This window comes from Pempheris klunzingeri, chromosome 2 (genome assembly GCF_042242105.1).
Source record: "Pempheris klunzingeri isolate RE-2024b chromosome 2, fPemKlu1.hap1, whole genome shotgun sequence".
Taxonomy (NCBI): domain Eukaryota; kingdom Metazoa; phylum Chordata; class Actinopteri; order Acropomatiformes; family Pempheridae; genus Pempheris; species Pempheris klunzingeri.
The window spans coordinates 13,989,297-14,016,402 of NC_092013.1; the positions used below are offsets into that span (position 1 = coordinate 13,989,297).

The 27,106-nt window shown below is 42.1% G+C and overlaps 1 protein-coding gene across 1 annotated transcript in view; it reads right to left on the bottom strand.

The window, feature by feature from the left end:
* Positions 1 to 27,106, bottom strand: part of cacna2d2a (calcium channel, voltage-dependent, alpha 2/delta subunit 2a) — a 140,187-nt gene that overhangs the window by 29,001 nt on the left and 84,080 nt on the right. Inside the window, exons 5-8 of the mRNA XM_070844091.1 lie at positions 25,288 to 25,332; positions 20,646 to 20,784; positions 7,349 to 7,480; positions 7,063 to 7,120 (exon numbers count right to left, since the gene is read on the bottom strand). Coding sequence (XP_070700192.1) covers positions 7,063 to 7,120; positions 7,349 to 7,480; positions 20,646 to 20,784; positions 25,288 to 25,332 — 374 coding nt within the window. The remainder of the gene's footprint in view (positions 1 to 7,062; positions 7,121 to 7,348; positions 7,481 to 20,645; positions 20,785 to 25,287; positions 25,333 to 27,106) is intronic.

Genomic DNA, 27,106 nt, shown 5'->3' on the forward strand with positions numbered 1-27,106 from the left:
ATGGCTGATTTTCCCCACAGATTGTCTTGGTGTATCAGCACCGCTCTCTTACTCTCCCTTTCCATTGCCTAAAGGACAATTGAATTTTCTCTGTGCCTCTGAGCAGAGAACGTCAGGATCAGAGAGAGTGGGATGGAGTCAAGGATTTTCAGTCTCCGGGCTGATATGCAGTTCTACGGTTCTGACAGATAAAATCATGAATTGAGGCCGGTATCAGCATATAATTCTCCACATTTTGACTCATGGATCCAGATGTGTTGTTTCTGCATGGATTCCAGTCAGTAATTACCTCTCAGCTTCTGCCCACTGATGCCATTCTTTCCCTGTCATTACCCAGTCTCCTGCGTGCCAAGGCCAGGTGACAAGCAGATGGGCCTGGCTGGTGCTGAACTGAGCCCTGTCGCCCATTCTGTCCCACCGCGATCAGCCGGCAGTCACAACATATCAGCCTATGGCCCCGCTGTCCGTCCTATCAAAGTTATGGTTGGTATCTAACCACTGGTGCTGAACCATCATAACTACTGATAGCACTTTATTTCAGACCTCATTATTGTATTTACATATGAGATTCAGTCAGTTCTTTTTTTGGTCTCATTACAGAAGATTAACTAATGTGAAAGTTCTTCCTCCGAGTCCAACTCGTGATATACAGCTGGTCGTGATTTAATTAAACCTGTTTTGCTCCATTATGTAAAAGGTATTCAAGTGAAACCTTACACATCATAACCTAATATATATGTAACACCAAACAAGCAGTAGTTATTTTGCTGGTCATGTCAATGCAACTGCTTGATGATTAAATTAGCAGTTTCAGACAAACAATAAATAAAGAGACAATAAATTTAAAAAAAACACATACAAGATATTAATCATACAAGAAAAAAAATTAAAAAGTAAAATCAGGTTCCTTGGTCCTTATAGGTATAAAAATAAAACTTTATATGTGTTTTTTCCTTATTTTTCTATTTGTACATTTAATCTTTTTTTTTGTTTTGCTTTATCTCAGCTTTATCTCTAATATGTAATTGCCAAAGTAATCAGTGCTTTTTTTCTAATATATATTTAACCGAATAAATTGAAAAGCAAGTTCAGCCATAGCAGCAATAGTGACTTGTATGCCCATAACAAAAAATAAAACATATCAGAAAGCCTTAACATACATCATGTATGTCATGATAAGTGTGTTCACAGCTGTGTGTGACAATATGTACAATCAAGGTAAAGCCTGGTTCGTGTGCACAGTAGACATGTGCTCTTTACACTGAGGTGGAACGGGGTATCGCTCTAAATGAGAGGAGATTAAAGCAGCAACATTCACAGCCACCCCAGCCTTACGATCTGGCACCGCCACCCATAAATCTAAAAGAAATGCATTATACAAGCAATGAACACAATGACATATTCTGCGTTGCGGTGATTGTATTTTGCTCCTTTTGCAGCAGTCTGGTAAAGGAGTCTCATTGGAATTCATGAAATAGTTTTATCATGGCGCTGCGCTGTAAAATCAATACATTAACTGTGCCGGGGGGCTAACTCTCTTAGGAGATTGTGTTTATGCACCCTGACCCATTCCACAAAGTGTTGTGCATTACATTTAAATTGGAGGAATTATCTACTACATACATTTCAGAAGAATGCAATAGATACATGTAGCATGATACATGGAGTGGCTCTGGCCCATGTTATTGTGCTACAGTAGAGTGCAGGAAAAGCTTACTGTATGTTTGGAGTTGTGTGTGAGTGTGTTAGCATTAGTGTGTGTTCATGGTTAATTTTTTTTTTTTGTTGTGAACCATGCTTATTGGCCCCATTGTCCGTTGCATATAAATAATGAGTGGGATGTATGTATAATACCAACTGTACCGTGTGTGTGTGTGTGTATTTGTCCACTGTAATGTAGGAATTTTCTTCACAGCTCTGATATGCGTGCATCATGTACAGTACATGTAGGCAAAGTGACCGCGGAATAATGGGAGATCTGCATGTAACACAGTAAGACTACTTGTGTGTGTAGGTGTGTTCGTGTGCATGCTCCCATGTGTGTGTGAATTTGTGTTGTGCTGATGGGCTTATTATTTTATGGACTGCTGCTCTCTTAGTGCTCCTGTGGATGTGGCAGGCGAATAAAGATTGAATTAAGATAAAAATATAGGAGGACGGCGCCCAGAGAGCCTGCAGGAGAAAGAGATGTTTGTCTGCCGTTTATTTATTCCACTTTCTGTTGATTATTGGAAGTGTTGGTACCACGATTCACATTTCCATATTTTCGGTTATGCTTAAAAGAAGAACACACAAAATGTTATGCTCAATTTTTCCACCACTTTTCTTTCCGAAAAAAGTACAGAATATTAGAATTAATCATGCATATTGGAATACATCAGCATCAATTATTAGTAGAGGAGTATTAGTAAGTTACTGTTGCTCTTTGAGAAGGAAAAAAAACTCTCCTGCTGTTTCTCTCTCATTTTGGCTCAAACTAAAATGTCAAGTATTTTATTGGGACTAAAACTGCTAAAGCCTTGTGCCACCTTCAGTCTCGCCAATAACAACCTGCTCTTTCTTTTGACTCGGCCTCTCCCTGAAGTGGAGTGAAGAGAATGAGAGCAGAAGGATACGTCGCTCTAGATATTTGGAATGGTATTTTGGGGAGCCTCAGCTTCGAGGATTGACCAGCAGTCATAATATTTACAAAGAGGTTAGATTGACTTTTTGAAGAAATCAATATGTGATATAGACTACATGCTGTTGTGAGCCTGGGAGGTAATGGGATCTTTGCAACGCTTGGCTAACAGGACTCCATGCCTGTCTCTGGTTATTTCTCTCTTCGCCCTTTCACTTTTCCCTCTACCTCACTTCACCCTCTGCTTCGCTTCCCTTGATAACGCGAACAGACATTATAATGGACAAATGTTAATAATTAATGTCAGAGCAATTGGAGACAATTAAGTGTGTTGACTGGACCATTAATTTTCCTGGGGCTGTTGGTGGGGGAGCAGACGGGGAGGGAGCCCATCTGTAGAGGCACAGACGGCCCTCCAATCTTTATCCTCAGAGGTGCACCTGGACAGCTCTGGCCAGGTCAGTCACGCCACCACCCATGCGTCCCAGGAAAGCTACAGGTCTGTTACGCGACAAACTGGCCATGAATTCTGACCGCCACTTTTCCTCTCATAGTAAATCACACCTTTGACTGGGGGAGTCTTCCAGGAGACAGTCTCAGTGCAAATGTTACTGAGGTGCACTCCTGTGATTGCATCTGTGTATTCCAGTTGCTCCAGTGATATTTGTGAAGCCACAGTATCTATCTGGAATATCAGCCCATGTGATTTGATGCATCTGTGAGTTTGTGAGGGGAGGAGTGCTGAGAGGTGCGTGGTGGGATGTGTGAGACGGTGTGTGTTTGTTTGTGCATGTCCAGTATGTATAAAGTTGTTTTTGCCTGTATGTCATTTAAATCAGCATATGTTGCTTGTTTTGACTTACTTATTTGGTCAAAAACTCTAAAATGATCAAAAGAGTGAGCCTGAAATTTTACTGTTTTCTGCAGTTATATGTAGCACTCCCTCAATAAGCGTTCTGCAGGAGGCGCGAATATTTGGTGCCACTGTCAACACCTGCAATGGTAAATTAATTGGTCAAATGTCTGTGTTGGTGGGCACTAAAATTCATGATATCACTTCATTCTTTGCTCTGAACTATACTCCTTACATTTGAATTGATGAGTAACTTGCAGGGCGCCGAGGTAACAGGACTTCCTGTTGCTGTGAATTCTGAAGTGTGGTCATTTGCCTTCGCTTCAAAGGGACAACTAACACTAGCTACACTCTCCCACTTTGGATAAGCACAAAACTGTGTGTTAGGGAACTGACTCATTAGGTGTTGAAATGACATGAACAAAAAGTAACATTTAAAAAATAAATTAATTCAAATTCCAGTTTGACTTTAACACCAAGTCGTTGCATGAGTTGTGTCTCCTAGAATCTGTACGACTTGTGTAAATGCTCGTGCTGTCGTTTGTATTACTGTCCTTGTGAGGGATGCTGCTATCTATCGCAGTCACATAAGCACACATGACGGGCTTAGCTAACCCCTGTGGACTGTTTTTGTAATGTGTGTGATTGGCCGACCTCTCCGGAGAATGTTAGTCGGGGAGACAGCATGTTAGACTATAATCACACAAGTCTGACCTGACATATCATGACACTCCCTGCCACGGCTCCACCACTCAGCGCGGCTGGGCACAGGTTGCTAAGCAACGGGCCACAGGAAAAGTCGAAGGCTTCGACATGACGAAAAGCACGACAGAAATGACAAACATGGAGGACCAAGGGGGGGGTGACAAGGTGTTCCTCAGTGAAAAAATACACCTCTTTCTCTGCCTAACCTCGTCACACGCTGCTGCCGCTCAGCATTTCCCTCATCTCCCTCCTTCCTTGTTCCTTCCTGTCTCTGGGAAGAGTCCCGCAGTCAAAACGCGTGTAAGAGAATTAAACCCGGGTGTACTCTGGTTCCTGCGCTGACAGGTCACAGACAGGATCCTTGTTTTAACTTGTCTTGCAACACAGTGCCTCATGTTTTCCAGCATATTTCATGTTTACATTGCTGGCTACTGGGACAGCGGAGCACAAGGGGACTTTGGCGTTAACTTAATTAAATTGTCAAAGAATGCCTTGTTAGTCTGATAATTGTATATACTTTGAGGTGTTGGCTGATCACTTTTAATGTTTTCGTTAAAAGGCACAATCATTGATCTAATCTTAAACAACCCAATGTGAACGTGCTATCGCAAATCTCAATCTTCAGCTATAACTGAATATACCTGCATTTTACAAAGCACATTTAAAGAAAAACTGACTCGTTATTCTCTCTTCTTTATCCAACATTTCAACCAGAAGCTTGTGCAGTAAGGAGGATGTAAACTGTGAATTGAATTTATTTGAATCTTACCTTGTTTTTACGATGTTGTTAAATGGTTCATTCAAATAGTTTTGCTTTGAAATACAGTTTTATGTTGTTTTATCTGTGGTTATATTTCTTACAGGTATTTATTTCCTGAGTTTCAGTAACCAACGTTGGTTGATTAGGACGTGAGCACTGTAATTTCCATGTTTTTATAGATGAATAAATTGAACCTTGATTAAACTCCTCATCAAATGATTGACTGAAGTTACATTTAATTCATTTCTAAGAATGAATGCATTCATTTGCTTTCAGTTGCCGCTAAATTTAAAGATGTAAATTGTGTATTACGAGTATTGAGTTTCATACAAACACCAAAATGCAAAGGAATCTTTTGCTTGTCTTTTGTTTGTTCGGTCTGCGCTCCTTGACTTCATCTGACAAGCCTGGCCTGACCTCAAACAGCCACTCAGGTTGAGCTGGACCGAGACAGAGATGGAAAACAGGGTCAGGTCTAATCAACATTGCTGTCATGATTATGTCCAGTTCACTCCAACCTGTAACCAGGCAACAGGCAGGGCTGCCACAAAGCCGATGTGACAGTGGCAGGTAGATTGAATGTGTAGGGGTGGACAGGAAGCTTGGGCCGGTGGGTGAAGGGGCGGTTTGGCCCATTGCAGACAAGTGCTGTCCAGCCCGTCACACTCCCCCGCCCTGGCTGTAGCACAGAGACCCACAGGCAAAGGTGGGTACTTGAAACAGAAACATTAGCCCCTATCTTGTTTTGTCCTTGTAGCAAAAGACAATGCATCAACATTATCACTTACTGAGATAAATACGGGTCAGGAAAACGTTTGATCTCATTCTATTAAACAATATCCTTTATTTAGCTCTGGGCTGGAAGGAGCACAGGAGGTCTACAGCAGCCAGAGACAAAACGCTGTACAGGAATCCTAATGCAAGGCTGGATTTAAGAGTCAAAGCCTCTCTTTTGTATGTGTGGTTATGCTCACAAAGCCCTCTAATGTGCTGATACGCCTTAAGCAGCCAGTTTAAGAAAAATATTACAAAAATATGTCCTTTTTAAAACTTGCTAACCATGAAAGAATTGTCAGAAGCATTTTTATAATAGCTGTGCTAATACATGCAGCAGTCTATGTTATCATTGTGGTGTTTGTGTCGTGCAGCGAAGTAAATGAGTGTAATGATTCAAAACACTCGTTTTCACTCAAACACTGAGCAAAGAATTATCAAGATTATTGAGATGAAAAGACCTGAATTTATTTTAAATATAACAGCATATGATTTATTCGGTGGCAGAGTGCATGGACACGAGACTATGCCTGCATTACAACACACAAATCAAAAATCAAATGTGTTTACAGCATGTGTGTAGACTCGGATCAGATCACAACAGTTTGTCACAATTTTAAGACAGCATGACAGTACTGCTGCTGACAGCACAGGTGTTGCGGTGACAAGTTCAATTTCTGCAATTTTCTGCACTTTTACTCTGCTGCCGCTGTTTGTATTGGTTAGAGGCTGACTGCTCTGAGCTACACAATCCTCTTTACTCTCAACGCTCAGCTGGACTCACCTGGAGCCCAAAACTCACACCTTCCAGCACTCATCTGGACCGGGATAATGCAGCAAATTAATATCCATGTTATTTGAAATGTGTTGAATTTATATAAGAATTTATCACATGTAGGCCTATCAAACCATTCAAAGATTTAGTAAAAACTATTTCTAATGTATTTTGTTCTTATTAATGCTACTATTTTAAAGTCAAAATTCAATGTCTCGTAAGTCCCAAATAAACTTTACTCTAACAAACCCAACTCTTCCTCTTATGTTAATTATAAAATCTGTCCAGAGCCTGAATTGAAGGAATGAAAACACATCTAGGACAACACCGGTGTAGTTTTTTACAATCACTATTATTGTTCCTTAAACAAATGTGCCAATTTAAGAAATAAATGCCTCTGAAAATTACTTCTGTGTTAACAAATTATGAGGAAAAATGATGGATGTTTTTTTTTTTGCTCAGCATTCTTCCTCAAATAGCCTGTAGACATTAATAATGGGAGAAAAAGACAAAGTTTCAGTGGTGTTGAAATAAAACACTTTATGAATGCTGGTCCTGATAAAGGTGGTACTTACCAAGGTCTTCTGCGGACATCGTACAGGTCAATCTTGTTGGGCGCCCTCCATGGAGTGGCTGCAGAGAGGGCAAGAAAATAAGTTATAGGCCATACAGTTCACTGTAGGATATTTCAGATCAGATTAGATCAAAGTAATCATAAATTCATTCTGTCTATCTGTCTTCCTGTATAGCCATCTGATAAGAGATTGCCAATGTTCTGCAGCTGAGGAGCCCTAGGGTCAATTTAGACTTTATCTTGCTGAGTTTTAACGCAGACGGTTGACTCGGTACCGTGCAGCCTACCTGGGTAGTATCGTGTCACTCCTGTGGCGCTGCCAAACACCTGCCAACGCAGAGAGCTGTCGTCCCGACGGTTCTCTATGAAGACCCTCTCCAGTGCCTGGGTCCAGTTTAACTCATTTAGGATGACTGGGGCTGTTGGGACACACACAATGAACAATAGTGAACTCGCAAACATAGTTTTCATTCTGGCTCATCGTTTTCCGGTTGATTAGTTTACACAGAAAAGATAAAGTTTAAACTAATTTTCATTTCAGTGTCACCATACAGCCAAACATTTGTGAATTCTGCTGCAAGAGAAGCAGTGCTTCAGAAAAACAAAGTCCTTTTGCAATGAGCTCCACTTAGAATATGCTGAGTTGCAGATTATGTGGCACAGTCTTTCAAATTGTAGAAAAATAAACACTAAAAGGTATATATATATATTAAAGTGGCAGCTTTAACTTAGTGGCATATGTTCATCTGTTTGAAGAGGAAGAAGAGGAAAGACGAGACTATCATCTGGTGTCGTAAGGGGTTTGAGAACACACTGCATCTTTAAGGTGATGCATCTTTAAATCCACAGTTTTGTATAACAGATTTTTTGTAACTGTTTTCTAAAATAAATGCAGATAAATTACCTGATTTTTGAACAGTGAGCCCAAAATATAGTGTTATCATAGTGCAGAACACCAGGTTCTCTCTCTGCTAGTAGCCCAAAGGTCACTTCTCCTTGCTGAACAACCTTGTCTGTGCCAGCAGCAGTGAGCTGAGTACATAAGAATGGATATATGCAGGCAGCTCGGCCGGCGGTAGCTGTCTGAGCAGGGCATCAGTCTAATCTGGGGGATCTCTGAGGAGTGCAGAGGAAGAATCTGAGATGACCTTGGATGTGGTCATATGTCACTCGCAGCAAGTGGAGCAGAAGCCACTTCTGAACTTTTGATAGCAGCGAAATACTAACAATTTCTGCAAATGTCCATTAACAAGTGTTTGTGTTTGAAAACTTGTGGGCGTTTGGTGACTGGGAGAGAAGAGAGAAGAAAGGGGTGAAAAAGAGAGACAAAAAGTAAAGGTCTGCTCAAGCATGCGTGGCTCGAGTTAAAATGTAGGGTCACAGATACATATCACAGGTCAGTGGTACTCCGTAAAATGGATTTGTGGTTGTGGAGAGAAGTATTCATCATCTAGTCAACAAGAGGTGGAATAACACACTGGTGGGGCTGGACTGACACTACGGTCATGTCAACATGTGTCAGGTTTCCTCTCCACCTCACACTGTTGTAACTTATATTGTATTTACACCATTTACACTATACCTTTTTGACTTTTTGATCCAGATTATTTCATTTTTCATCATTACATGACACAAAAACACAATGAAACAGAACAAAATGCATTCACACACAAACCCACACAAACCAAAAAAAAGCTTTTGGTCTGTTTCATAGCTAAGCTGAAGTCAGAAGATGGGGAGTGCAGAGCTTTAATAGCCATCTGATTAAAGAGGAAACAAGACGAGGCACTGAGCTGAAGAGAACTTCACTTGCTTCTCTGATTTAATTACTCAGGCTACCAAAACAAGACAAGCCTCTGAACCGACAAGTCCAGATTTCCTCAACCCCTCGTTTGAACTCCACACAAATAAATGATCATTATCCACTTTTCCCATGTTTTCAATTACTGCTATCTTTGATGAGCAGTCAGTTAAAAGGTGTAAAACTGACCACTGACCTTCACCCAACCACTGCTCACTTCCTTTACTGTAAACTGAAAGCCTCTGAATAATCACAATCACAATGAGATGAAAACTCAGCTTAATGATCAGTTCCAACCAAATTCTCTCTAAAATTGTAGCTCAAAACAAAAGCTCAAAGTTTGACTACTCTTTAGCACCCTGTAAAACAAACACACACTAACATACACACACGTGTACACTTGCTACAGCAGCACTAAGAAGTGTCTGGAGGATAGGAATATATGAAAGCCAAATTGCTGTCATCACCAAGGGGAGCTCCTTAACATGTTTTCTCAAAATTCATAGACGCAAACACAAAGGAAGAATGGAGGAGGATAGAGGCAGCCCTACAGATAGGGATAAGCATAAAAACCCAGAGAGAGGGGGAGGGCGATTAATGGAAAGCAACACAGAAATTAACATGAATGAGTGGCTGCTTTCACTGCCTGAAAAAGGCAATTTCTTGCCCGTGAGGGAAGGAGAGAAAGCAAAACACAAAACTATCTTCACTTTAAACTGCTAAATTGAAAATGGCAGAACCTGAATGAGGTCACAGAATTGATTATTTGAGTTTTTTTTCAAATTAAGTGACAAATGTCAGTTCACCTTTGTCCTTTGGATGGAAGGTGAACAAATGGCAAATGAAAAACTACAAGTTGTTGATCACTATCTTATACTTGTTGAATTGTTAGGACAGCTGAGGCTTCACTATCATTGTAAAATATGACTTCTGATTTATTGGAAAGCAATATTTTGTCAGCTTTCTGCTGTGCGGTTGTTTGACTCTTTTCTGAAGAATGTGCTGCAGTAACATTTCTCCTACAAACTTAATTGCTTGATACCAGAATTAGAAATTAAAACAGCTTCATGTTCTATCTCTCGCATCGCAGTGTTTACATTAGCCAACACTCCAGATGGTCTGAAGAACTAGAAAGTGTGAAGCAGGGAGAGAAATTAGCGACACTCAGTATCACTGCCATTTTGACCATGAATTTCTGAACTTGCCTCAGTCGCTCCCATCACTCCAATTCATCTCAGGGAGACCAGTGGCTATATGTTACAGACGTTTGTGTGGAGATTATCAGAAAACCAAACCATGCATTTCAATTTCATCTTAGCCGTGCAATGCTCTGTGGTCAAAGAGCCATCTGAATAATGTGTAAAAAGTATTATCCTTTAAGCATGAGCTATCACAGCAGGTTGCTGCAGCAGCATCCTGTGTGCTGTGAAGTTCTGGGCGCTCTTATCTGGAGAGGCACTGGGTCTGTAATGATAGCTATCCAGGACAGGCCAAGGGCAAAGAGACATCCTGTGACCTCTGTTAAAAACTGGCACCATCTCAGCTACCTTGACTAACGTCATGGTATTAACCAACTCCAGCTATGCTACAAGGATTATCGTGTGTGTGTGTGTGTGTGTGTGTGTGTGTGTGCTGTCCAGGGCTGAACACACACACACACACAAGCTACGGTATATTTCCTGAATGTTTGTGTGTACATGATGTATCTACTGATGGTGGCAGTGGTGCTGGTGTGTCTTTCAATCAAGAGTAATAAGACAGACCAAAGTATATGTGTGTTTATTTTGCCAGCTGAAACTAAACTAGTCCGATGCAGATGTGAGCCACCTCTACTGTCAGGCCAGCTCGGCAAACACACACAAACAAACATACATCTGTAAGCGATCTCTACAGAAAAACGGGCACATCAGAGATAAGACAACACAGCAAACTAATTCTCTTTGATTTATTCAGTGAGGATAGGCCGTGACTTCTCTGGACAGTTGATAAAAAGACAAATTTCCCCTGGGGGGAAATATGCTCACACAGGCAGACAGGGCCTCCGAGCGCTGCGTTGGGCTCATCTTTCACGTGAAACACACCCCCCTCTGATATCTTTAAAAGGTAATTCATCAGCGCGCCGCTCCCCTGACATTTAGAGCACCCTTGGCTTTGCCCCTTTATGGAGCAAGACTGCACACCAAGTAGGGAAACAATTATGAGTGGGATTTATGGAGCATCTCTCCATGAGACCATTTCTCAAACCACCCCACCACCACCACTATACTACGACCCCCACCTCCCAACCACTCATACACACATTATTCACACCGATATACCCAAGATAAGGAGCCATCCCAACCGGACTGCATCTTATGCACTGTATTAATCCAACATGATATAAATAGGTTCATGCATTTACTGTACACACAGAGCACAGTGCAGAAGAAAGGCACAGTGGTCTATAATATTTCATGGCGGAACACAAGTGGTCCCTCATAAGAAATCCATAATGGTAATGGAGCTAAAGCTATTAGCTAAGTACCCTTGAAGAGTCATAACCATTATTACCATCATCGCCATAAAGCGTTTACATATTCTACTTCTTAAACAGAGTGACTGAGTGTTAGAGGTGTAGTTCAATTCTACTTACTTTGACATATAGGTGGCATTACTCAAACAGACAGGCAGGCATACAACTCATTTTGAATGTTAGTGAGTTGATATGCAGAAAGCGTATTTTCCAAAGTCATATTTTAAAGGTTATTTCTCATGCTGTTACGGCCCGTGGCCTTTTTTGTATGTAGTGTTTTGCCCTGTCTCCCCTGTTTATTCTGGAGCACCGCCTGTGGACTGGAGGTGTGTCTTCCTAGACTGCGGCATGCCCACAACCGGTTCTCCCTCCCTCCACCGGATGCCATTGGATGATCGACCGTCCAGTGAGGGAGCTCCCAAACACCGCGGGCTCCTTTAAAAGAGACCTTAACCAGCAGTCGAGGCAGCTGTTGTTCTCGGGTGGATGTAGTTTTTTGGTGTGTTGGTATGTAAAGCAGCTTGCCTCAAGGGACTGCGGTCCTGTTACTAACTCGCCTGTTAGGTGATAAGAGGATTGGGCGTAGGATAGCTACCATTTTGTGTTCGGTAGCTTTGTAAAAACGCTGTGTAGCGTCAAGGGTGCTACTCCCCTGTATTTCAGTTTTGTTATCTTAGAGTAGGAAGTCTTTTGTTTCCTTTATTTTTGAGTGGTGTCCATAATTAGTTTAGTTTAGCAAACTCAGGTTGAGTTCTCTTTTGGTTCTGATTTGTTTTTTTTTTGGAGTAGCACCTAACCGCCCTCCATTTCCTCCTGTCTTTCTTTGTTTGTTCGGCACCATTTATCCCAGCCATTTGTAATAAAAACAACTGTGAGGCGACCTTTTTGTTCCAACTGGTCATTTATGTTTGCGCCTCTTTCCCCCTAGCGAGCCGGGGCGTAACACATGCACTGTATGCTGTAGGAGTTAACACTGTTTGTAATGCACTGACAATTAACAGCTTTCCACATGACTTCTGGCAGAGTAAAGAGTAAAATCATTGGTCATTTCACTTGAAGGAGCAGTTTGTCCCAATTACAAAAATATAACTTCTCACTTGCCCCTGTGTTGTTTGAACAAGCAGATTGTTGGATAGTTTTGCTGTAATTTTTCCAGATTTCAAAACAACGGAGGTGAACAGAATTTTGTTTGTGCTGAAAAGTGACATTTACAAAAATTCAACAGCAGCATGTATTTCCAGCAGCAGTGTCCCAGTCACGCTGGATAATTTGAAGACCTCACTGTGAGCATTTTTCAAATAACACTAAAGGTAAGCGAGACAATGTTTTTGTACCGTAAAACGAGCAGCTGGATAAACACACAGCTTCGCGCACAGCTCGAGGTCATTACAGAGCAGCATCCCAGCATCTGCATGTACCACCTCCTTCTGTGTCTCTCTGTGCCGTCAACCCACTTCTATCTCCCATCTCTCCTGTTTCCTTGCCGTCTCCCTTTCCACATCTTCCAGGGCTGCTTTGTGGTCTGGCTGAGTGTTTAAGAGTCTGAACCTTAAACCTTTCATCCTGCAGAGGAAACGGCAGCAACAGGAACTGGCAGCAGCTCACACAGCAGCAAAGACAAGCTAAAACACAGTCTAAGCCTTCCCAAAAAACCTTTGGTTGAGAAAAATAACATCCAGAAGACACTGTACAACCTAATTTGTATTACTTGCGGTGTATTACAACGGTTTCTAAGAATTTCTTTGCTACTGAAACAGCGGCCTTAACTAACTATAATTTAAATTCATGTAAAGGGTTCCAACAGTTTCACTCGAGAACATTTAGTGTATTTGTCATTGAGGACCACAGTTTTGCTAAATGGTAATCTCAGGCTGTGAAGGGGGGACATAAATGGAAATTTCTTTGAGAAAGGATGATTATTGAATATAGCCGACAGAATAAGACGGGATGGGGGAGATTTCACCACACCTCCAGAGTGCTCCTCTGAATTTTTTTTCTAATTAAAGAAGAGCAGTAAATAACAAACACATGAAATGTAATTTGTGAGCCTGGTGATGAGTGAAGTGGAGTTTGCTGTGCTGACTGTTCTAATTAGTGTGCGGGTAAATGATAGTGCCCCTTCACTGGGCACACACTATAGGGGTGGATGGGTGGGGGGCAGAGAGAGAGAGATGGAGTCTGTAAAGTCAAAAACGACAGAAATACAGCCTGCAGTGTTTACACTGTCTTTCTTCTCTTTTGGTTTAACTTTAAATCCAATTTCTCTTATCCCCCCTCTCTCTATCGCTTTCTTCTCTTTTTTTTTTTTTTGCACTTTCACTCTATTTTTTTTCTTTCACAAATCACTTTTGCTTTTTTTTCCACACATTTAAATCTGGTTTGATGTTGAGAGGGGCTGAGTTGATCTCCAGTGTGGCGTGAGCTGGTTGACAGGGAAGCCTCCTCCACTGGAAGGAAACCTGGGGCGTGTGAAACGAACACTGGCTGCACGTGCTTAATGTGCACACACACACACACACACACATACACACAGAGACACACACTCATAAAACATGATATTTTACATTTAGCTAAAGCAAATCTCAAGAATTCACAGCTTATAACTTTAAGATGACAAACGTAGCATGTAGTAAAGTGACAACATTCACTAATTGAAGCCACGGCATATACTTTCACTAAGTAACAAAGCATGATTCTCATTGCTCTCTATATCACTTCCCCTTCCTTTGGTGAACAGACCTGTGTCTGTCTATCAAAAGTTGCCTTTGTCCCTCCAGTACCAGGCGAGCTGACTTCTCTCCAGATTAATTTTTAATGGGATGAGAGACTTCAGAGGTAGTTTCACTCAAATAAAACCCTGCAGATGCAAATCTTTCTCTTCTTTTCAAATCTCATACGACGCTGCGTTGACTCTGTATCTGCTGTATCTGTTGCACTCAATTTTCCACTGCACATTATGTACACCGTGCAATTTGCTCTTTAGAAAGGTGAACTGGCTGATTTTTTTTGCTTGGAGCTTCCCACAGGGGATCCATCCACAGACCAGAGAGTGCAGTAGTAAAATGAAGGTTAACATTCAAAGGGCAGGGAGTACAAGCTTGCGGCTGGTTTTGGTGCTTTCTTGTTAATCAAAGTCTCATAAATAATTGAACACGTTAACCTACTGCCTAGCCTACACATTATTTATACTTTCTATTACTTCTGATCACTCTCTAAAGCATAACATTGCAGTTTAATTTCCTTCATAGTTAGAGATAGGTATGTCATAAGAGTGAACACTTAGCAGCATAAGCAGCACTGTACGTGCAAAGGCCTAGAGTGATTTCCTGCTTACATTCAAGCCGAAGCACAACTCAGAAGTTGTCAGCTCTCACATGATGCCTAAAACAAAAGAATTATGCGAAGCCACAAAGGCAGCCATCTTGGCACTGCTGGAAATTGGCATGAGTGACAGACAGGTAGCCAAAAAACTGAAGATCTCCAAGACAGCCGTTCATTACACCAAGAAAAAGCAAGTCGAACATGGTACTACCAAATTGCTAGCTGGTCGAGGCAGGAAACGTCTTTCTACCCCACGAGAGGACCGTGCACTCATCCGTTCCTGTGTCAGGAATCGTCGTCAGACCTCCAGGGACCTTAAAAATGAGTGGGCACTGTCGAGAAATGTGACTGTGTGAGTTCGAAACCGACTTCTTGAAGCTGGTCTGAAGTCACACAGGGCACGGAAGAAGCCCTTCATCAACGAAAGGCTAGGGATCACAAGGATTGGACTGTTGATGATTGGGCTAAGGTTCTCTTCAGTGATGAATCCAATGTTGAGTTGATGCCCACTCCAGCCAACTTACTGGTTAGGAGGAAGCCTGGAGAAGCCTACAAACCAGACTGTCTTGCCCCTACTGTAAAACATGGGGGTGGATCGGTGATGATCTGGGGTCGTTTCAGTATGGGTGGAACAGGGCAAATGCAATTGTGTGAAGGGCGAATGAACCAGGTCACGTTCAGGGCTACTCTTGAAAACAGTCTTCTTCCATCAGCTGATAAACTCTTTCCTGCCTCGAATGACTGGATTTTCCAACAAGACAATGCCCCTTGCCACATGGCAAGGTCAGTTAAAGCCTGGATGGAGAAGCAGAACATTCGAACCATGCCTTGGCCTGCTCAATCACCAGATCTAAATCCAATTGAAAACCTGTGGAACATCATCAAACTCAAAATGGAGAACCACACGCCCAAAAACAAAGCAAATTTGTTTGAATTTTTGCAACAGGAATGGGCTGCTGTGACAGCAGAACAATGTCAGAAGCTGGTGGAGAGCATGCCAAGACGCATGTCTGCAGTCATCAAAAACAATGGTTATGCAATCAAGTACTAACTCCTGTGTGTATCATGTGACTAACAGACAGAAAAGAAAACATGGAATGCCTAAAAGCACTGTTTTTGGCAGTACAATGCCATAGCTATTGATGTAAGAAGTAAGATGTGATTTTGGTTATTATCAAGAAAACCACGGAAAATGGCTAGATATCAGTTCTTAAATTAAACTATTATGAGCTATTTTTGTTGTTATCATTACATTTGTCCAAACAAATGTACCTTTAGTGGTACCAGGCATTAAAATGAACAAGAAATTGAAGAAAACAAGGGTGGTCTAATAATTGCTGAAGTCAGCTCTTAAAGCTGCTTCTCTGCATCTTTCAGCTAATTGTTTCGATTTCATGGCTGCAACTGTTCTGATTCATTCTCTGTCAATGTTTCAAATATGGATGCTGCTGCAAAGAAGCTAACAATTTTGACCTTTTAGACATAAAAAGTCATCACTGCATAATTTTATCCTATCAGACATTTGGGTGAATTTTTGTATGAATGTATGAATTCTTGAGCTGTGGCAAAAAAACATGTTTTGTGAGAAAAGGACAATGACGATAATCCTTGACCTTTGACCACTAAAGTCTTAACAGTTCATCCTTGAGTCTTTCTCGGGGCTTTCCTGAGATACAGAGTTCACAAAAATGGGACGCACGGATGGACGGACAGCCTGAAAACATAAAGCCTGCTGAAAAAAATGATGGTATACATGGGACAATGTTAGCAATATGTAAAGTAAACCTAATTTTGTCATGTAAACCCACCAGTACGGTTCTAAAACGAAGAAAGAAGCAGTGGCTTCACCAAAAGGACATGCACGCACAGGGTGGAAATGATGGATGTGGTGTGTGCGTATGTCTGTGTGTGCGTGTCTGTGTGTTTGTCTGTGTGTGTGTGTGTGTGTGTGTGTGTGTGTGTGTGTGGAGGGTGTGGTGGGTGGGTTAATCGCTCCGTGCAAGACATTTAAGCTGTGCTCTTTCATCTGCACACACAGTTAGCCAGTCCTCGCCATTCATTTCTGACAACCAAGTTTCTCACTGTGCTTGACTACAATAGCAAACTGACAACATGACGTTAGGCCGCTGGAAAAGGCGCCGCATGCAGCGGATTTAATCTTCAAATTTAATGAAAGGACTTCCTACATTCACTGGTGGTTTTCTTTATTCCCTGCTGGGAACAGTGGTTATTTATTCTCATGCAAACACTAATGTAGGCACGCACTATGTGTATCCTATACACACATAATTACTACCTTAAAAAAAAAAAAAAAAAAAAAAAGGCTTTACAACCTTCTATATTTTCTATATTTTCAACATGTTATAATGTACATGTGCAACTGTAGAATGACCCAATCTGGCTTAGTATCCTCCATCTACAGTGTGAACTCGGTCCAATTACCCGCAAGATTCCGCTGAACCTAGAAAATACTTGCCAAAGAATAATTTGTATATTTCCTCACTGTTTTTTCATCCTTATTTCTCAGAGATTACTTTCAAGATTATATTCCCAGAGCCCTTCCTCTGCAATTATTCAGCAAATCCCTGCCTCTTTCTCGCCACTGCTGTAACATTCACTGGGAGAATAAAACCTGTTTTTCCATAGACGACGCCACCCACATCAATTTATTCCTTTGTGGCTGTGTTGCGATGTCCATCCTGTAATAAGCGATGATAATTAGAAGAAAACTGTATGAATGTTTGACCTAAGCTAATTAGAAAGTTTGCAGACTTGGCAGCAGGAATCAGCGGTGGGATAATGAATCATAAAATGGTTCATTACTGCGCTCAGGGAACACTCTCAATCTCAATAAACGGACATGGGGCCTAGCAGACAAATCAAACCAGGACGCATGCACTGCCTCATTTAGCTGCTGAAAGGATCACAATAAAAAAAATAGAAAAAAAGAAAATGCTCTTTTTTCCCTTGCTCTAAATGGTTTCTATTATTAAAGTGTCTCTTCTCCTTCACTCTCCTCTCACCCCTCTTCTTTCTATCTTTCCTCCTATCTGTGTCTCTCTCAGTCCATCTCCAAGGACACCAATTTCGCTGTGACTGCCAATTCATGCTGCCATTTTCTGGAAAACAGTCAATTTATTCAGTGCATTAACAATGTTTACAAATCAAAGCAAGTCACTTCAACAATACAGACCGCGAGTACTAATAAACACTTGAGAATTTCAAAACAACTGTTGAACATTATGCTGTACAGTGGACTCTGCCCCATTCTTCTGACAGTTTTCTTTTCTCTGCCTTTCCTCTGGCCTCCCCTTGAGAAATGAGCGCTGACACTCACACTGCTTCTCTTCTGCTAATCCTAAACCCACAGATACAGTGGGGCAAAAAAGTATTTAGTCAGCCACATCACTGCTCTAGAGGAGATCTGCATGGAGGAATGGGCCAAAATACCAGCAACAGTGTGTGAAAACCTTGTGAAGACTTACAGAAAACGTTTGACCTCTGTCATTGCCAACAAAGGGTATATAACAAAGTATAGATCAACTTTTGTTATTGACCAAATACTTATTTTACCAAGGAATTTACTAATTAATTCATTAAAAATCCTACAATGTGATTTCCTGGATTTTTTCCCCCCATTCTGTCTCTCACAGTTGAAGTGTACCTATGAAGAAAATTACAGGCCTCTCTCATCATTTTAAGTGGGAGAACTTGCACAATTGGTGGCTGACTAAATACTTTTTTGCCCCACTGTATACTGTAGATCCAGACCTCTCCAGACCCAGAGGACAACAATCCGCCCACATTAGTTTCCTCAGACATCCTCTCCAAGGCACCTTGCAGGCTCCCACTGGTGGGACCAGAGAATAACACGACATGCTGTACAGATAATGATCCCCTTTCACCATCTCTCTGAAGCAAACGCAGATCCCATGACATGAACTTCATGTAAATTTCTGCAGGCTCAGTTAGATAAAAGAGAACTCCACCGATTTAGCATCACACTGCTGTAACATTGTTAAAATCACAGTGGACAGGCAGAAATCTATGGAGGTCTACCTCGTCAAAACCCACGATGCACCTCCATGCTGACACTTTGGTGTAACATTCAGCTGTGTTGTGCTAGTAGCAGCAGAAAAATAACTGTACATTTGGGCAGCAACATGTTTTTCAACACTGTTTATTTACCAGCGACGACAAAAAAACACCACATTCATAATGGGAGTTGGCACAAAATCTGCAGTTGGCAATCTCCGCACAGCAGACCGCGCAATGGGAGTTTACTAAACAACATCAATAGTAAACATTTTCCACAGAAGAGAAATGGAAAAAAAAAACTAATTCCATGTACTATAGCACTCTACTCTTCTAGTCTCCACCAGGCTCAATCAAGAGGCCTTTATTCTCTGACTCATATCTTCAGACAGGGGAACCAGAGCTGGCACAAAATGGCTCCGGGAACAATGTGCAGGCCTGATTGCTCTATTGTGAGTTAGCTGTGGCCTTTGACATCTCTTCCTGAACCAAGAGTGTCTAATTCTGACAAGATCTGTCTGGAGACACAGCTGGAGGGCATTGTTACAGACAGGTGCCATACACTGCCAGTTCAACAAAGAAGGCAAAGAGCTAGACAATAACAGAAAGAAAAAATTGCCACTGTGAAAATGGCTGCCTGTCTGCACATGCTCTGGTTTGTGAGTCTTTAAAGAGGCAGGCAGAAAGTGTCCAAAAGGTTAGAGGTGGATAACAGAGGGAACATGCCAGGAAAAATCAGAGTCCCAGAAGGTACACGTGTTCCCTTTTGTCCATTTGGCAGCTGCAGACTACGGAGGGTGTTATGTCCGCAGGGCAGCACGGTGCCAGGCAGGGTCTACGAGTGGGGGAGACCATGCCCACGCAGAGAGAAAAAAAATATATACAGTACAGATCTGGCGTGAGAGACCGACTGTCATCTAAAATCATGTTAGTGTGCTAAAGTGCTGGCTGATATAAAAAAGAGGAAGACATTGAGCTTACATACCGAGAGAGAGGGGAGAGGTCACGTCAAAACAGAAGACATCTATCCATGGCCCGGCAGTACATTCATGATACAGGTAAAACAGCTGATAACGCCAACAAACTCTGTAGCACAGCCAACAGCACCGGTAACCGCTTCAATGATATGGGCTTGCATACCCACCCTACTAAATGTAGATTTCTGTCTTAGCCCTGCTAATGGTTGAAATTATTCAGTATACAAAACACGTTTTAAAGAGCCAATGAAATATAATTCAAATTTTCTATTACTACCCCGCGTCCTTGTATTAACAAATATCACAATCACTCACTGGCATTACAGATTTAGTGGGTTGAACATGTACCTTTAAACAGTCAGTAGTGATTTGGAGAGACTAACTGAGTATATGAGACTATCTAGTGGAGCGACACGATGACTTTTGAGGCATTTTTCAAGATCTCAGTAGGCAAAAACATTTCCAAAAGAGCATGGCTGAAGTTTGCTGTATTCATTTTTCCCTCTCCCCCCTCCATATGATCTTCCAAAGCAGGTGAGAGAGGTGTGGGTGAAAACAGTCTACAGCTTCATAATGTTGTGAATCTCCAGAAAGCTGCGCTTGTTATGCTATGCCCACTTTGAGCAATCAAATCAAATCCCTGATTAAATCCCTGCGGAAATGATACTTCCCTCATTAATTCTGTTTTACCTGAAAATGTGTGACATTATTGAAGCTAAAGACGCTCTAAATGCTGTTTCACTGGGCCTGTAATTTAACTTTAGCTAAGCACTGTCAGTATTCAAGACTATATGTTACTTGTTGTTTGCATTTTAGAGCTATTTCCTATGTGGTTATTGATTTCTTTGAGTGTGTGTGTGTGTGTGTGTGTGTGTGTTTAAGAATGATCACCTTTCCACCAGAACACTAACAAAAAAGAAATATTCATATATACTTACAGCCTTTGTATATGTCTGTAGGAATCTGGACCGCACTTGAGGAGTAGTTGACTTTATTTTTGAAATTGGGATCGTCCACAAACTCCAGCTCCAAAGATGTTGCGCTCTCCAGCGGGTTCTCCTCTTCGCCATCCTCCGACTGCAGAAACACAAATGCGCACACACACACACACACACACACACACATCTGCGTGAGCATACAAATAAAAACGCGTGGATAGAAAAACGGGGGAAGAGTGCAAATATAGAGCTGCATTCTGTCACCTCCCATATTGTGGCTTTACAGCTCCCATCTGTGGCTCTGGTACATACTGTATATTGTCTCTCTTTCTGACTCGCACATTAAGTCGCACAGCATTAGGATAATGTTAAGTTCAAAAATAGCAATTATTCTGCTTTTTGACAGCCTTCGGATTAAGGTGGTTCTATACTCTCCCTCTCATCAGAGAACAACAGTAGGTATCAGAGCAGACCTCAAACAGAGAGACTCATTAGTACCCAAGATGACTATCACAGACACATGAGGTGCCATATAAATTAACCTCAACAATAACCGGCGACCAGCACCACTTAATCACTATTTAGTCTCCCGCCCACTCGAATCATAGCATATTTCACAACAGACTGTCTCTTCTCTCTCGCCTGTGACTGTTTAAACCAAATTCCTAATATGTTTTGGCAATTTTAGAGCTCCTCAGTCTGACCATTGTACATGACGAGAAAGCCTGGCACACGTATTGCATTAGGAAAGTGTCAGATATCAAAGAAAGCCGGAAGATAAAAAAGCAAAACTGACATTTAAGCTTTTTATCTTGATAAGTTATCAATGGAGTACAATCTGTGCCTGTTCCCACAGGAGGAAGTGATTGTGGGATGTGAAGTAAATGGCAGCAAGAACCCCACTCTCCGGCTCAGTTTATTAGCTCATTCTTGATCGGATTTCAGTGCGTAGCCTTACAGCGCTCACTAAAACCCCGTTTGATGAATCCTTAGAAAACAGCACGGTGAGCAGGTCACATTTACAGATCAACATTCAGGAATTAAAACGTGGGAGGTCGACTTCACGGTTGATCTTTCTTAAACACAATCTTATTGATGAATGTTCATGCACCAAGCTCTTTGATACGCTGCCATACGGAAGTAGCCCTCAGCGGGGTCTGGCATCATGCTTATGTCATTCTTTCTTTATTAGTCAACCTTCATTAGCCTTTATTCACTGAATATTTGTAAAACAAACGGTCTCTGATCATTCCTCGAGTACTCTTAACTGCTGAAGAACAAGATTTTACTTAAATAAATCTTTGAGTGCAGCAAATGTGTGACTGCAATGCACACTTTTCATTTTAATATAGCAGCATGGGTTAATTGGATCCGACACGATAAAAACTGTTTGTTTTTTGGAGAAATTAAATCAAAACCCCATGTCCATGGCAGAAATTGATTGATGTGCCAACTTTAATTGACTATTAAAATGCAATTACAAGCTGTTGTTGGGACGAGCGGGGGTATAGTTGTGCTGAAGTACCACTGAAAGTCAGCATAAGGTACAAGGCGGTGCTCTGACAGAGAGATCCCTCATTCTACAAATCTTATAATGGTGCTGGATAGAAAAGGGTTAGAGAGTCAGAAATATATATAGAATGTGTACTGAGACATTCAAGAAATGAATTATTATTTAAATACCAATCATTGTAACAGTTGATTCAAAATCATTACACATGGTTACATGTTTAGTAAAATAAGTTTTTCTGAACATGAAATCTCAGAGAATTTGGCAGAAATTTAGAAAAATTATGTTATATGCAGCCAGCAGGATTGGTTCAACAAGTGAACATTTTCAGTGCTTTAACTGTTTCAAAAAACAAAAAGGCTACATAGTGACACAGTAGTTTTCTATATTTTCTGTGTCACAAGTAGGACACAAAGTTCCTGTTAATCACCACACAGCTCGACTGGATGAGTGAGGGCTTTAAAGCACGAACTTGCTGATATTTTAGTTTCATCTGAAACATATAAGGCAGGTTGGAGATGGTTTCTTTTAATTAGTTTTAGTGTCAGATCCTGTTGGTAAAAGCCTGTTCACCTGTAGTTTGGGACCTGACCTGATGTTGAACCAGGAAACTACAGGGCTGAAGACTTTCCTCTTTTACTACTTGTTCTTTAGAACACCTAGGCAATCTAAAGATGTTAGAGGAGTGTTAATGCAATTGCTTTCTGTCATTTCCTTCAAATATTCATGTTTTTTTCATACTAAGCAAGAGAAATGATAAAAATGGACGACTGTTTCCAGGTCATGTCAGCTGTTCGCTGCATAATAACATCACACAACTCTGAAAGTAGTACTTATAATATGAAAGAATAAAAAAGCAATGAAATGTACCATCGACTACAAATGGTGGCAATTAAAACTGTCAGTGGTTCCTGTTTTTCATATTGCTGTGGCAGATATAAAGAGCTATGGGCAAAAATACAACTCTCTGTTAATAGTACACCTGATTAGGTTAGCAATGCTGGCTTTTCAACAGCGCTAACTGTGAGGTTGAGGTGTTTGTTTATCACTCAATCTGACACTAATTCTGTCAATGTCGGGCAGGGAAGTTTTTTTTTTTTCTTCAGAAGAGCCCAATCATAATTAACCAAGGCAGCGTCTAATTAGAGGCTGAATAAATCCATGCAGAGAAGACTGATTGGTTCATTTTCCTCAACCATCCACCACCTGTTTTGCTTGATTCATTACCCAATTTGTTAATTTTATCTCCCGGTTCTCAAGGTTTAATTAAAGGCTGAAGAGGCCAGAGATGACATTTTGAAGATTCTCCTTCAGCCAACCAGGGCTAACCTGAAACGTGTCACTTATGACCCTGTGTGTGTGTGTGTGTGTGTTCATGTGAAAGACAGCAGGAAAGAGTGCGATAGAGGAAAACGACCTTTTAATTTTACAAGGACTCCTTCGGAAAAAATAATACTACTGTTGCAGTATTCCACACCTGAAAAACAGCAAGAACTATTTTTAATTTTGATTGAATATAAAGATAATCATACTTGTAATCATTTGTATATTTGATGGATGCCCTCGCAGTAAATTATTACCTAGGGACATGATTGACCATATTTTTCTACCTGATAAATAAAAGCATTGCAGTGAAAGTGGGGTCATGCAAACAAATAGAGAGAATATTTGCATTTCATTGAGGACACGTTGTCTGCTCACTGCTACATTACAATCTGTTATGGGAAAGATGCCTGTGGGGGCTGATCTGGTCTGACGCATGTTTTACCCAATGGCTGATTAGACTTTGCAGTCCAGAAACAAAGACATTAAAAGGTATTTAAACTCTGAGTGTGATTAATACAAAAGAACCCAATGGAAGCTGATAGGTAGTTAAGAAACAAATAAAACACTCTCTATCCATTGCATTGGAATGAACACATGACATGCTTTGGGACGTGAGCAGTTTTCACTTTTATATCAAGGGCACAGTGACAAGAGGAGAAATTAAGAGGTATAGAGTATAGGATACAGAACAGAGGAGACAGGGCTTAGATAAGAGAGCCTGCTGATCACTTACCTTTCTTGAGAACTGAATTCTTATAATATCTCTCTAATAGTACAGGATTTTCACTTGAGCGGTGGAGCCTTAATTCAAAGGGGTCATCGTGGGCAGAATCAAGATTCAGATAGCAGATTACCGGTGACTGTTGGGGTTCCAGGGATGAGGAATGACCTCTGCCTGACCTCTGTCGCTGTCTTTGGGTGGTGTGGGGTTGGTGAAGTGGGGGTCAGGGGTGTGTCACTACCTCGGCCTTAGTGTGCCATGTTAATGATGACTGATGCTCTCCAATTAGATGTGCTGACAGCCCCTAAAGCGCTGTGTCATTAATCACAGGAGTGGCGTGCACAAAGAGAAAATCACACCATGATTTATTGCTCCTCTGCCTCCCTCTCTCAGTCTCTTCCCCTCTCTGTATCACTCTCTTCCCATCTTTTTGTGCTTTGGTGATCTAGGGGGGATTCTTGCACTCTTCCTTGAAACTTAATCAATCAGCGACACAGGCTCTGAGTGTGACCTATCCTAAGGAGGAACTGTAGGCTGCAGCCAGAGAGGTGACCAAGCGGCAGTGACTTGCAGGGCTTTTGTGGAGGAATCTGCGCTACCCAGCCTGCAGGTCTTTCTCTGAATGTCATTCATATTCTTCAGTATGAATGACACACATGACAGAAATGGTGTCCTGGTGTATGAAAGTGTGACATGTGTTTCAGGGTGACGTGTATTGATGGGTGCAAAGGTCTACCTTAACAATCCCTCAGTTCAGGTCTGCAGTAGACAAAGTTGGGGTTCGTGGGGAGGGCGAAAACTCTGGATATTAGACCAGGGGAGGACAGTTGAAGTCGCTGTCACATGCACGTCGGCCTGCTCCTGCTCTGTCACACCAACTCACCATAAAGCAGTGTCACCTCACTAACACACACAGACAGCCCAGGGGCCTGTGACCGGAGGGGGGTGCATCAACACCGAGGAGGCCGTGGGGAGGGGGTGGGGTTGCAGGAAAAGGGCGGCAGGGGTGGGAAGTGGAGTGGGTGGGATTCGGGGTTTAAGGCAGGCAGATGGGGGGAGGGAGGAGCAGTCCATACTGTACTCACATAGTCTGAGTCCGCTTTGGAATCGTAGTATGAAATGGCATTCTCCTGTGCAGAAAAGAAAAGTGGAAAGACAGGTGATGAGAGAAGATATAGCAGTGTCTATATCAGCCCCGACTCCTCGCGGTGGTAAACTAGAGAGAGCCGTGGTTATATTCCATCACACTGTTCAGCATGAGAATATAATCAGCATCACAGAACACAGGAGGAGTAGTGTGATGTGGAATGACAGTCATGAGAGAGCGAGTAGATAGCTGTAGAGATATAGAAGGATGTAATGCATCTGGGCAATGCTTTTATTAAGAAGATGCAATGCATGTGGCACATGAACTTGTGTTCAAAACACCGTAGAAACATTTTCATGTGTTCAAAAAATGTAAGTCTGTGTGGCGCTGTGGTATGAGCTCAGATGTAACATGGAGTAAAGTGGTTTGCAGTGAGAGACGAATAAACTCAAAATATTACTCTCTCTGGGAGTCTTATCAACCTCAGCTGGCTGTGTTTTCAGTCTAGGCTAACAGCTCTCACAGGAGGAAAGAAACAGAGAGAGGAAAAAAGAAAAGAATGTAAATTTATGCAATTGTGTTACACTATTTTGCTCTAATTACCGACTAAAGTTACCAGTCAGCAGCTGAAGCCCCAGATACGGCCTCCCACCACCAAGCTCCTGGCCTTTACCCCGAACAAAGACCCCATATCCAGGCTGTTAGCATCCCTGCCGTCCTCTTCTCCTCTGAACTGGCGTCCTTATCTCCCATAGAGGCAGGCGTGAGGGCGGGTAGGGGCTGCATGCAGCGAGCAGCATTTGTGGGGCCTTCCTCATTATCATGAGGAGGCTGGCTGAGGACGCGCTCTCAAGGGCACCACAGTGAGTGACTCGCCCTCACTGGACGAGCTGTGATCATGGTCTGATGAGGAAGGATGGGTGAAAGAGTCTCTACTGCACAGGTACACTGAGTCTTACACACGACTTACTCAGTCGGATTTATTTTCTTCAAACTTCTGTTTGTCTCTTGTACGCTTTCACTGTTTTGATCTCTCTCAGGCAGTCTCACACACATCCTCTCTGCACTTCAGATGCACACACACCCACCCATATGCACAAGTACTCTCTTTCTCTGTTGGCCCTCATGTTTCTCTCAGTTCCCTTTGGTGTGAGCGCCTCTCTACACACCACGACTGGGGTTGTGGCTGGCCTCAGCTCAGTCACGAACAACTCACCAAAGAAACACAGTATCATCAAAACTCACACCGACATCAAACATGGGGCGGACACAGCACGGACACACCTTGCGTCTTTGGGTAATGAATGTGGACAAGATAGAGGAGGAGCAGAATCTGGCCTCTGGCACATCTCCTCAACTTACCAGCACACCACCCCCCCCAGCTCTGTCAGAGAGAGATCAGGAGTAAGGAAGGAGGGAAAGGAGCGGAGTGGAGGGATGAAAGCGGATCATTTAGGGAGTACATTGGGTTAAGTTGGAGGGTTAGGATGGAGGCTGAGGTTGGGGCGATATGAAGGGATGAATTGAAAGGAAAGCGATGGGTGGTGGTGGTGGTGGTAGTGGGTGCAGTGGGGAAAGAGCCGCCAGGGCTAAAAATAGCCTGTGCCTCTGCAGAGAGAAGAGAAAGAGTGAGAGTGAGAGAGAGAGAGAGAGACTGTGGCAGAGCAACAGTGTTGTTGTGTCTGCCAGCAGGATTGATCTGGAGCCCAGTCCTGCTTAGACTGGTCCCTCGCTTCTAAAGAGTTTACTCTCACTACTGCGGCATTACAACTCATTATTCAGGACTGCTTCCTGTAAATAAATGCTTGGGTCCTTGC